General features: G+C 41.2%; 1 protein-coding gene across 3 annotated transcripts in view; it reads left to right on the top strand.

The window, feature by feature from the left end:
* The window catches only part of UBE3C (ubiquitin protein ligase E3C), a 123076-nt gene that overhangs the window by 38058 nt on the left and 72179 nt on the right, over window positions 1-12839 (top strand). For all 3 annotated transcript variants that reach the window (XM_045863968.3, XM_045863967.3, XM_054505121.2), the window contains exons 10-11: window positions 2509-2696; window positions 12748-12834. In XM_045863968.3, coding sequence (XP_045719924.1) covers window positions 2509-2696; window positions 12748-12834 — 275 coding nt within the window. The remainder of the gene's footprint in view (window positions 1-2508; window positions 2697-12747; window positions 12835-12839) is intronic.

Raw genomic sequence — 12839 nt, 5'->3', positions numbered from 1 at the left:
GAAATTTCCCATTATTAATACTAAGTCCAGTCCCAGGAAGAAGACACTCCAGAGTAGTTCAGGTTTCCCAGGGAACGTAAATCTTCAGGATCTCGTGAAGTGAGAGGGTGTGTTAGTGCTCTGCCTTCCGATGCAGATAGCTTCGTTAGCAGAGATGAGGAGTCATTGCCCCTTACGGCTAGGGGAAGGGCTAGTTACAGAGGGCAAAACTGAATGTTTTGGTGGAAGCTGCAAGCCTTGCATCTGTCAGAATTCAGAACTGCACATAAAAATGTGAATTTTTTATATGGTAAAAAAAAGTGGGATTCTGTAGATGGAATGTAGATAAAACTTTTGTTTTTAGAAGACACTTTTTTAATGCTTAATTACCTTCTAGAGAAGCTGTGAAATTGTAATGTTTATACACAGTATAATTTGTATCCACGTGAAAATGAGGCTCTGGGCTGCGTCTGCTGGAGGGGTGTTAGGAAGTCCCTTCTCACTGTGGACACAAACAGAAGAGCAGAATATGAGACATAGGAAACAAAAGAGTACTCAGGCTCGCTTGTGGTTACACTGCTAGAACGTATAAAAAGTGTAGCTTGTCTCCCTCTCTGATTTTATTTTTTTCTTTCCCTTCCCCCATGTTCATCTGTTTTGTTTCTTAAATTCCACATATGAGTGAAGTCATATGACATAAGAGGCTCTTAACTCTAGGAAACCTACTGAGGGTTGCTGGCGGGAGGGAGGAGGGGGATGGGGTAACTGGGGGATGGGCATGAAGGAGGGCATGTGATGTAATGAGCACTGGGTGTTATTTAAGACTGATGAATCACTGACCTCTACCCCAGAAACTAATAATACACTATATGTTAACTAAATTGAGTTTAAATTTTAAAAAAATTTATTTTTAAAAGCCCATAAGACTGGGGCGCCTGGGTGGCTCAGTTGGTTAAGCGACTGCCTTCGGCTCAGGTCATGATCCTGGAGTCCCGGGATCGAGTCCCACATCGGGCTCCCTGCTCAGCGGGGAGTCTGCTTCTCCCTCTGACCCTCCTCCCTCTCATGCTCTCTGTCTCTCATTCTCTCTCTCTCTCAAATAAATAAAATCTTTAAAAAAAAAAAAAAAAGCCCATAAGACTATTGGAGAATATGGCTTAGAACTTTTATTTTGAAGTTTCTAAATGTAAGCCTTTGAAGTGTGAGCCATTGCATGGGCTAGGCATCCCATAAAGTCATTAAAATTTTTTTTGACAAACTGCAAAAAAAAAAAAAGTGCAGCTTTATTTTGTTACTTATATTTTTGGGAAATTTTACTCCACTTTATTTTTCTTCCTTAATATACAAGGGTTTCAAGGTCTGTGTTACTAGAATTATATGACATGGTACTTTTGTTTCTCTTTTTCATTTTTTTCTCTTCATTTTTCCCTTGCATTGTTTATCATCTCTCCCTTCTTGTCCACTTTTGGGTTCAGAACCAGTGACCCAGTAGAAGGCCAGGTACTCAACAGATTTGACTCAAAATCTTTTCTTTATTTTTTGGTCTGATCTTTTGATGGCTGCTTATGTATTATTTCCTATGAGAATTATGTAGACTTTAATTTGATTGAATGAGATTTTCCAGAGGCAAATTTCACTGTTCATAAACTCTTAGGTTTCTGTATAATCAGTTTAGTTATTATTTGTGTATAATTTATTTTAAATATGTACACTACGAAAATAGTACCAATGTACTCTATTCCTAACTCCTTTTATTAGGTGTATCTTATTTACAGATTCAAGTTTGACAGAATTTATTACTTTTATCTAAAGCAGTGTTTTGATAGATTATTATAAGTTACGTAAATTATATCCATTTAAGTTTCCAAACAATGTATTCAGCAATACCCAGTGTTGTGTATATATATTCATATTTATATATACTTGGATATATACATACATATATGAAAAAAGTATGTATCTCTGGTTAATACCCCAAATAGGTAAATGCATAGTGTCTTAGTTCAGGTTTTATTTGGTGAATGAGATCTTTAGGGAAATTAAGATATAAAATATATCTCTTGTTTTTCTAAAAATAAATTATTTAAGATTCTATTTTTGCTTAAACTGTAATCTCCCAAATAATTTAAAATGGAAATTCTGCTAGATGATAATATATTCCCACCCATGTATGCTTAATACAGTGGTGTCTAAAAATACAAAATTAATTTTTCTTAAAATGTCAATACTGAAATACTGTCACATCAGTAGGCAAAAACTGAGTATTTACAGTCCCTGTGTTGGTAATGCTGGATAAAATTGGTGTCTAATGTAGATAGTGACTGTGGAACTCTAGAGAATTTCATATTACTTTAATGGATGCATTTGGAGAGCTATTGATTTGTCCATTGTGATGTGGGTAACTTTTAGATAATGCCTACTTTTTATTTTCACTTGAAGTAAGATCAGATTTCGTGTGTGTGTGTCGTATAGAGGGTCATTTCTAATAAAACGTCGTTAACTCAGAGCAATTTATGTGGTGTGTTTTAGGAGGATGGTAGGCTCTCAGTACCATACATAACGGAGGAGTGTCTGAAGAAGTTGGACACGAAGCAGCAGACCAACACCCTGTTAAACCTGGTGTGGAGGGACTCAGCCAGCGAGGAGGCCTTTACTCTGATGGCATCGATCGGCCACACGCTTATGGTGCAGCATCGGATGGTGGTGCCCAAAGTCAGGCAAGTGTTGCTGGGCACTCCGTGAACGATGCAGTGTGCCTCCCCCCGTGCTTTGTTCCGGCTTCCTCTGTAGCAGTTTTATCTGCCCACTTTTCTGATAGAATATGATGGAGGATATTCAACTGTGCAAGCACTTCGTGGAGAATGAAAGTTGGTTTTTCTTTTCTAAACCGACTGATACTGTTTGAATCCGTTTTCCTGGCCTGTCATGTATTAAATGAAATAAGCTCATTTTTCTGGAGTATCTTGGAAATGAGAGTGGAGTTTAGTCCTAGCCGCCTTCTGAAACATTGGTCTCATGCCTGTGTATAGAACCAATATGTTACGTATCTTCTAGGCTTTTTCTCACAGGACTCTTTATCATTCGCCCTCGACAGTTTACTCTAGCACCCTGAGATTTTTGCCTCTCAAAACTTTGGAATAAACTTTTGAAAGGGACAAAACAAAACACACAAGTTAGAATGTGGCTTATTTCATTGAGGTAAGTAAGTGTGACCATATGTTGAACTATTTTTCTCTCTCTCATTTGAGTAATAGTTCAGTGGTTTCTTGAGAATTGCACAAATATTTCACAAGGTGCAAAGATACATAGTGGTTCTAGGAGGAATGAAGGGACTGACGTTATATAGGCATTCTGCTGACAGGCGCTGTCTCTTGATGTCCTGTGTTATGTCGGATGATTTATGTTACCCTAAAGAATCCTCTCCTGTTTTTATAAAATGCTATCCTGTAACATGAAAAGAGCTGTTTCTTTTGGTTAGGAAAGCATTCTTTGAACCGAACTGTATGCAGAGAACACATCACCAGCTGAAACCGCCTTGTAAACACTAATGCAGCTCACTAATTAGGTGCTATCTTAGCGCCCTGGTGTTTATTACTGTTGGAGGAAGTAAGATGTCAGTGAAACTGTGATCCCTCGATTAGGTAATTAGCTCTCTGTAGGCTAATTGCATTAGGGCAGGATGTGAGATCTCAGGATCATAGCAGCTCAGCGAGGATACTTGCTTTTATTGTAGCACAAAGTCCATCCCTTTGGATAGTAATTACTGGAGTTAAATGCATCACTGCCTTGGTCTGGGGTTCACTAGTGAACTGTTTCCAAAAGGTGTTTAATGGGTAAAGGAGCTTTATATGGAACCTTGATTTTATGAGTACTGCACCTATTTCCTCTAAGAAACTACTCCAGGAATTTTATTTATGGTTTAAGTATATTAGGTTTTAAGTATCTAGAATGTTTTTCATAGCTCATGAAAGCAGGTACTTTAACTGTGGTTGATTTTCCCTGCTTTCAAGTTTGTTTTTGTTTTGTTTTTTTAAGGTATTTAAAAGATGATTAATAAATTCCAGGGCTGACAGCTCGCTATCAGTGCCTCTGGGCTCATACAAATCCCTCTTACTTTCATGGTTGGGATTTGCAATTTTAATTATTATTATTTTTTCTTCTTCTTCCTCCTCCTCCTCCTCCTCCTCCTCCTCCTCCTCCTCCTCCTCCTCCTCTTCTTCTTCTTCTTCTTCTTCTTCAGATTTATTTATTTATTTTAGTGGGGGGAGAGGCAGAGGAAGCGTGAGAATCTTACACAGGCTTCACAGTGCAGAGCCCGACTCGACTGGGGGCTTCAATCCCAGGACCCTGAGATCATGACCCGAGCCAAAATCAAGAGTCAGATGCTCAACTGACTGAGCCACCCAGGTGCCCCTGCAATTTTGATTTCTGTTTAACATTGATTGTCGGGATCTATAAAGGAACATGGAGACCCTTTTTACATTGATATGGAAAGAGTTCCAAGGTACATGTTTAAGTGAAAAATAGGAAGCTACAGTACAATGTGAATAATAACCTACTTTTGTGTCAGAATGGTGGAAAAAGTAGGAATGTATGTTTGTTTGTATTGGCATAAAAAATCTTGGACACATACACAGAAAATTCATAGAACTGATTATTCACATGTCTGGCTGTGCTGGCGAGGTCAAGAGTGGAGGAGGGTGTGGACTTCTCACTGTATTTTTTCTTAATGATTTTTATTTATTTATTAGAGAGCATGAGTGGGGGGAGGGGCAGGGAGCCTGAAGCAGGGCTTGACCCCAGGACCCCGGGATTATGACCTGAGCTGAAGTCAGATGCTGCTCAACTGACTGAGCCACCTAGGTGCCCTTCATTGCATGTTTTTTGATATGGTTTTAAGTTTCAGATCATGTGAATTACTTAAATTTTAAAAAATTAAGTAATAAATGAGTTGCCAGCTCCTTTATTTATTTTTCCTAAAGATTTTATTTATTTATTTGACAGCTAGAGAAAGTACAAGCAGGGGGATCAGCAGGGGGAGAGGGAGAAGCAGACTCCCCACTGAGCAGGGAGCCCGATGCTGGGCTCCATCCCAGGACCCTGGGATCATGACCTGAGCCGAAGGCAGACGCTTAACCTACTGAGCCACCCAGGCCAGCCAGCTCCTTTTATGAGAGAAAATTTGTAGATCCTGCCGTTGGACTAGGGACTCTGAATAAATACTTGGATATAAATTTATTTTTTCCTTAAGAAAACGTATTCACTATTTTTACTATGAATAAATGCTACATGGTTGTATTGTGAGATGGAAAACAAGAAGGCAGTGTCCCAGTATCCAGAGAACTGAACCCAGAAAGGTGGACACTTACGTGGACACGTGAGGGTGGCCACTGGGCCCTGGTAGGCTTTAACCCTGGCTGACTTAGAATGCGAGTTGACAGGCAGTAGGTTAGTGTTTCATCGATGGATTTGTGCTGTTCAGAAGTGTTACAGGTAGAGCTGAGGACTGTGCCCTTCTGTTTCCCCTGCCTCTGGTCACGCCCCACCCTACTCTTCGGAGGGGGCACCCCCACAGGCCCCCCCAGCAAGCCTGGCCCTCCGTGGCTATCTGCATGGTTGCCCTTCCTCTTCCCAAACTTCCTTCCCCTGTGACCTTTGCAGGTGCCTTTCTCATGAATTTCCCTTTGCTGTTGGGCTTCTCTTTCTGTCTCCTCCATGGGCTCTTCTTTGTCTCTGTGTTTCAGTGTTTCCTCAACTTCTTCGACTTCTTTTCCCTTCAGTTTCTTTGTTTTTTCCTACTCAATTGATTCTCTGGGTGATAGAAGTACCTTCAACCACTTTCTGGAGTCCAGACTCCTATTTAGCTGTTTAACAGGGGCTGTCCTCAGATCCCTTACATACTGCCTAAGATTGAGTTCAGCATCTCTCCCCAAAACCTGGGGGTTACGCTGGCGGGGGGGGGGCCACTAGCAAAATGTGGCTACTTCATTGTAAATTAATTACAGTTAAATGGAAGCACAGACCCAGTTCCTTGGCCACCTAGCTCGCCACATTTCAGGTGCCTAGTGGCCGCCGTGTAAGACAGCGTAGACTATTCCCGGCATCACAGAAAGTTCTGCTGGATGGAGTTGCTGTAGAGTTTAGGCTTAGAGTCGTTCCTTTCTTGGTGATTCCGCACGTGCATCCAGTCACTGATGTGTGAGTGCTATGTTCTTATGCTCTGTTTTGCCAAACTGAATTGTCAGAAACGTAACCCTGTTAATCTCCTACTCAGATATCTGCCAGTGCATCCCCTTTGCTTTCAGGAAAAAATTCACATTCCGTAGTTTATCAGGTGCCTTTCTCATGCAAAGGCACTTCACTTATCAAGTGTTTGGTTACCTCTCTGCCCCAACCATGCTCGCGCTGGCTTTCTGCCTCTCCTGTGTTTGGGCTCTGCCCCCTTTTGCCTCTGCTAGACTCTGTCCAAAATGCATCTTCCCTCCTTGTCCTATCTTTCTTGGCTCACTTGTCTGCTAGATTCTCGCTAAGGTTATCATCTGTCAGAGGCCTTCCTGAGTTACTGAGATTTCACCTGTAATTCCCAACTTGCAGTGACATTTTCATTTTATGGCAGGCACTTCCTGTTAGTGCTCGTGTCAGGAGTGGGGCTTATAATCCGGGTGCTAGACGGACTTGTTCTTGGTACTCAGCTCTTCCGTTGCGTGGACTTCTAAAACCTTTGAAATGGAATTTTAAAAGGTAGTGTCTTAGGGGTCACAGAGGTTGCTATTATAATTTGCCCGTGGTTTTCTTGAAAATACATCCAATCACAAGGCCTTCACAGATCAGTTTTATTGCAACATGTGCTTCATTTTTCTACCAAAACCTAAAGAATGAGCCAACTTAATTGTATTTTATGTTTTGAATTGTGGTTTAGTTAATCCTGTGCCTGGAAGCGCATGGCTGTTGTCCTGTCTGTTTTCTGGGCGCTGTCAAGTGCGTGTGGCAATGGACATTCTTTAGCTCTGGTTCACAAGTTCATGTCTATAATAATTTGAGGTAGTGTGAGTATGCACATGACTTCAGTGGGGAAAAACACGGATTTGTGTTTTGTTTTTTATTGCAGATTATACTACTCATGTTTTTGTAAACAAGTGTTTATAATTTCTTTTGAAACTATTGAGCCTGGCTACCTCCATAGAGAAATTTACTTTTTGCCTGTGATTTCATGCTTGCTTTTATTATCAATGATATTTTCAGTACAATCAATACATTTAATTTGCTTTTGATTCATGTTAGAATATTCTATGATAGGGGCGCCTGGGTGGCTCAGTCGTTAAGCGTCTGCCTTCGGCTCAGGTCATGATCCCAGCGTCCTGGGATCGAGCCCCGCATCGGGCTCCCTGCTCCGCGGGAAGCCTGCTTCTCCCTCTCCCACTTCCCCTGCTTGTGTTCCCTCTCTCGCTGTGTCTCTCTCTGTCTTACAAATAAATAAATAAAATCTTTAAAAAAAAAAAAAAAAAAGGAATATTCTATGATAGAGGCCAAGTAAGATTTGTGAGCTTTTAAACATTTCAATACATAATGATTTTATTATTAAATCTATTTTGAAGTCCTATATAGATTATAAACTAACTGGTAATCATTATTGTTAGACACATCAAATTAGTAAGTGGTCTTGATTTGGTCAGACTTAGCAATAAGTGATTTTTGAAACTTCTGAGAATTTTCTAAACATTTATGAGTGACAGCTGATTCACAGGAAACACAAGTCCACTTGGGAAAAGCACATATGCTGCCTGTATTGATCTTCTTATGTGTACTTTTTAAGAGTAGTATTGAAGGGTGCCTGGGTGGCTCAGTTGGTTAAGCGACTGCCTTCGGCTCAGGTCATGATCCTGGAGTCCAGGGATCGAGTCCCACGTCAGGCTCCCTGCTCAGCAGGGAGTCTGCTTCTCCCTCTGACCCTCCTCCCTCTCATGCTCTCTGTCTCTCATTCTCTCTCTCGCAAATAAATAAAATCTTAAAAAAATAAAAAAATTAAAAAAAAAGAGTAGTATTGAGAAATAGTAAGGAACGCATCCAACATAATGATTCATTTTAGTGAAACTGTAGTATGAGGGAAAGTTCCGTTTTCAAGGGTGTTCACTCTTAAATAAAAGCAGTTGTCAGGAGAAAGGTACTGTCTGTGTGACCTGGTTGTGGTTTGAGCGCTGGAACGTGGACTGAACAGAGCTGTGTCTGGGGCTTCTCTTCGTAGTTTTCAATGGTCTGTGAAGAGAAATTCTTTGGCAAGTTGCCTCAAACTGAAATATGTCTTAAGATTTTTGTCATAATAAAGATGGGCGCCTGGGTGGCTCAGACGGTTAAGCGTCTGCCTTCGGCTCAGGTCATGATCCCAGAGTCCTGGGATCGAGCCCCTCATCGGGCTCCCTGCTAGGCGGGGAGCCTGCTTCTCCCTCTGCTTCTCTCTCTCTCTCTCTGTCTCTCATGAATAAATAAATAAAATCTTTAAAAAAAAATTTTTGTAATAATAAAGGCAATTCAGAATGTATTTTTAATCTTATCTCAGAGGTGAAATGTTATATGTGTGTTTTAATACTGCTTTTGTCAAACAAGTGATACTTCCAGCAGGAAAACAGTATTAGGTGTGTGCTTGTGAGCTACAAGAGAAGCATGGTCTTTGGGTGGCTGACTAGTCCTGTTTCTTTTACCTGGGACACCTTCCCAGTGTCTGAGGACGCCTCTCCTTCCTGCATGTGCACTGTACCCTCCACTGTGTTCTCTTTAATGACTTAAAGAGTCCCTGCAGACAGCTGACCTGAATTTATGACTCGGGTTGGACAGGTCGCCCTTTACTAAGTAACTCATAGAGTTATCTCAGCTAAATAAAACTTAGTGGGTAATTTTTAATATATCCCAGTATACATGAAGAACAGATTACTTCTTTACCTTTTAGCAATAAAGCTCCAAACTAAATAACCTTCAGTAATTTATAAAAATGTTTAATAATTTGTTTTCCTTTTGCCTATTGAATGGTTGTTTGAAATAAAATTGTTTCAAAGTTAACTTGAAATATAACTTTTGAAATACGTAGCCATTAAAATGGTGTTTCAGAAATATATATATATTTTTTTTTCTGTGGAAAGATGATAATTATAATCTTAAGGAGAAAACTATTATAAGACAGTATACTGGGAGGACCCATTTCTGCTTACGTGTATCCACATAGTATCTGGGGGATTTATCTCTGGGCATTAAGTTTGGTTATTTCTGGGAAGATGGATGAAATGTTGCCAATGCTCTTAGACTATATTGTTGTGTTGCTCTTAAGAAAAAAGAGCAAACGAGACATACATTGAAAATATGTAATTTCTAAAAAAAGAGATTAATAAAATAAAATAAAGAGATTAAACAGACAATCTTGGGGCGCCTGGGTGGCTCAGTCGTTAAGCGTCTGCCTTCGGCTCAGGTCATGATCGCAGGGTCCCGGGATCGAGCCCCACATCGGGCTCCCTGCTCCGTGGGAAGCCTGCTGCTCTCTCCCTCTCCCACTCCCCCTGCTTGTGTTCCTGCTCTCGCTCGCTCTCTGTCAAATAAATAAAATCTTAAAAAAAAAAATTAATTTCTCAGATTTCTTAGGTGCTAAGTTTTAATATTTATATATAACATAATTTTAAGAAATCTTATTGCTATCAGTAAAACTATACTAGATAATTCATTTTTTTAAAAGAACTCAGTTTCTTGAGGCACCTGGGTGGCTCAGATCGTTAAGCGTCTGCCTTTGGCTCAGGTCATTATCCCAGCGTCCTGGGATCAAGCCCCACATCGGGCTCCTGGCTCAGAGGGGAGCCTCCTTCTCCCCCTCCTCATGCTCTCTCTCCGTAGCTCTGTGTCTCGAATAAATAAAATCTTTAAAAAATAAAAATAAAAGAACTCAGTTTCTTGATGGAACAGAAATAAGGCAAGCAAATACTACCTTCTAAATTCTTTTTTTTTTTTCCATAGCTTTCTTCTCTCTGTGTTTTACCTGTGGTTGTTTGGACATCCTTCATAGTATATAAAGACAGATTTAACACTCTCTACGTGTTGGGTGTGGCCAGCATTTTAAGTATCTCAGAGATGGGCCCGCAGTCCTGTCTTCCAATACAGCTCAAGTGCCCAACTGGGGAGTCCTTTTGTTTTGGGAGTGGAAAGTTTAGGTGGGAATTTGCTTAGACATTAATGACAGAGATTCAGCATGTTGGAGAACAAGGTGTTTACATTTCTGTGACTACTTTTGAGACTCACCCAGCTGAGCTTTCTTAAGAATGAGGGTCATGTTGTTACCACTTTGTGCCAGCACGACTTGTGACAGACCTAACCCCCTCCTAGAATCATCATTATGTCTGAGCTACAGCCCTTTCACATCCTGAGGAGCACAGATTGCTTGTGTCCTCGGTGGCATTGCAGAGCGGGTGGACGGAGTGATGTAAGAGACTCTTCGTGGCCGAGGTTTCAGGATTCCCAGTCAACTCCACACACACTTTCCAGCTCTTGCTGGTTTGTAAATGACTGTGCTTTTATGGCCATTTGGACTTCTCAGAATGCACCGCCCTAAAATGGGATTGGATTTTTTAAAACCAGAACTCCATAATCCCTATTGTGTACTCAGAAAATGCCAATATTGGGGCGCCTGGGTGGCTCAGTTAAGCGTCTGCCTTCGGCTCGGCTCATGATTCCAGGGTCCTGGGATCGAGCCCTGCATCGGGCTCCCTGCTCGGCGGGGAGTCTGCTTCTCCTTCTCCCTCTGTCTACCACTCTGCCTACTTGTGCTCCCTCTCTGTCAAATAAATAAAAAAAAAAAAAAAAAAAAAAAAAAAGATTTACTCGACATTACAATAAACTTGTTTTAAAAAAAATAAATAAAAAAATAAACTGTTCATTTAAATTAATACACTCCTTGTAAAATGTAGTCTGTAACAAATACCATATATTCCATTCACTGTAAGAGTTACAGTAACTATGACAGTTACATGCTGGGGATGCACACCACAGAGTTTTTTGTGAGACCATCCGCGGTCGTTGTTGATGGCTGTTTCTTACGAAGAGAAGTAGAAGCGGTCTTGGGAGTTCCCAGGGGCCAGTGGCTGCACCGCTGAGGAGACAGAAGAGCCCTCTGGGACTCAGAAGCCCATGCTTGTTCTCGCCACAAGCTGGCTTTACCCCTCGGGGGTAGAATTCAGGCCCTGAGCTCTCTTCCACCACGAAAATGAACGATTCAGTGTTAGCTCCAGCGTCCCACAGAGAGTATATGATTTGCAGATATTTAAAACGTGCAATTCTGTCCTCATGGCATTTTTTATCTGCATGTTTTCATTCTGGGATCATTCCTAACACACCCTCTACTTGCACTGGCAATGTTTATATCCTCTGGTTCTGCTCACCTAAACCCCCTGTTTCTGCTCTTCTGCTTTCTTGTTTCTTCTACGGTGATTCTAGAGTAAGGTAACACTCCTTTCTCAGAGCCATGTTTTCCTACTATCCTAAACTTTTTTTACTGTGGTTTAGTCTCATAAGTTTGAAATTTAATTTTTGATTCATACACTTTTTTTTTTTTTAAAGATTTTATTTATTTATTTGACAGAGACAGAGACAGCGAGAGCAGGAACACAAGCAGGGGGAGTGGGGAGGGAGAAGCAGGCTTCCCGCCGAGCCGGGAGCCCGATGTGGGGCTCGATCCCAGGACCCTGGGATCATGACCCGAGCCAAAGGCAGTCGCTTAACCAACTGAGCCACCCAGGCGCCCCTGACTCGTACACTTTTTTTTTTTTTTTTTTAAGATTTATTTGAGAGAGAGAGGGAGAGTGTGGGGGGGAGGGGCAGAGAGAGTCTCAAGCAGACTTCACACTGAGCATGGAGCCCAATCTCACAACCCTGAGATCACGACAAAAGATCAGCCGACTGCGCCACCCAGGCGCCCCTAAACTTCTGCCCTTTATCCACAAAGATTTTTAGTCTTTTTTTTTTTTTTAGATTTTATTTATTTGACAGAGGGAGAGACAGCCAGAGGGCTTAGACCTTTAAAAGATACTTTTAGATCTGAATTTATTTGAGATGCTAGTTAAGCATTAAAAAACACATCTTTATGTGTTTGTTTCAAGAATGGTGACTTAAAATTAGTAAGTATTTAAAAACTTTTAGGGCGCCTGGGTGGCTCAGTCATTAAGCATCTGCCTTCGGCTCGGATCATGATCCCAGGGTCCTGGGATCAAGCCCCGCGTCGGGCTCCCTGCTCGGCGGGAGGCCTGCTTCTCCCTCTCCCACTCCCCCTGCTTGTGTTCCTGCTCTCGCTGTCTCTCTCTCTCTGTCAAATAAATAAATAAAATCTTTAAAAAAAATAAAAATAAAAACTTTTAAATGTATGATTAATAATAGTATTAGTACCATATAATATTATAGCATATTAATATAACACATACCCAGAGGGTGAGCAAACTCAGCTGTGCTTTAGAGCAGCCCGTCTCTTTCTCGTGGGGTGGACCTCCCGTCCCCAGCTCAGGACTCCCGAGCTCTGGAACAGCGCTTGTGGCCTGATGCCTTCTAGAGCTCACGGGCAGGAATGTTTCCCAGTCACCCCCACCCCCAGCAAGCAGCCTGGTGCAGGAAGCATGCTATTCGTGGGCTTCATACAGACATTTTCTGAATTATATACTGTCATCAGTTTATAGCTTTCTTGAATTTTGAAGAAATATGTTGAATGAATATCTGCTTATTCTCACTTATTTTTCCCCATTCCCTTTTTAGGCTTCTCTACAGTTTAGCCTTTAATGCCAGGTTTCTGAGACATCTTTGGTTTCTCATCTCTTCTATGACAACACAGATGATCACAGGGTATG

Source organism: Mirounga angustirostris, unplaced genomic scaffold (genome assembly GCF_029215605.1).
Source record: "Mirounga angustirostris isolate CCGP_5_RB_7025 unplaced genomic scaffold, mMirAng1.0.hap1 SCAF_12, whole genome shotgun sequence".
Taxonomy (NCBI): Eukaryota; Metazoa; Chordata; class Mammalia; order Carnivora; family Phocidae; genus Mirounga; species Mirounga angustirostris.
Note: the sequence above shows the minus strand (reverse complement) of the source record. Positions and strands in the feature narration are given on the sequence as shown.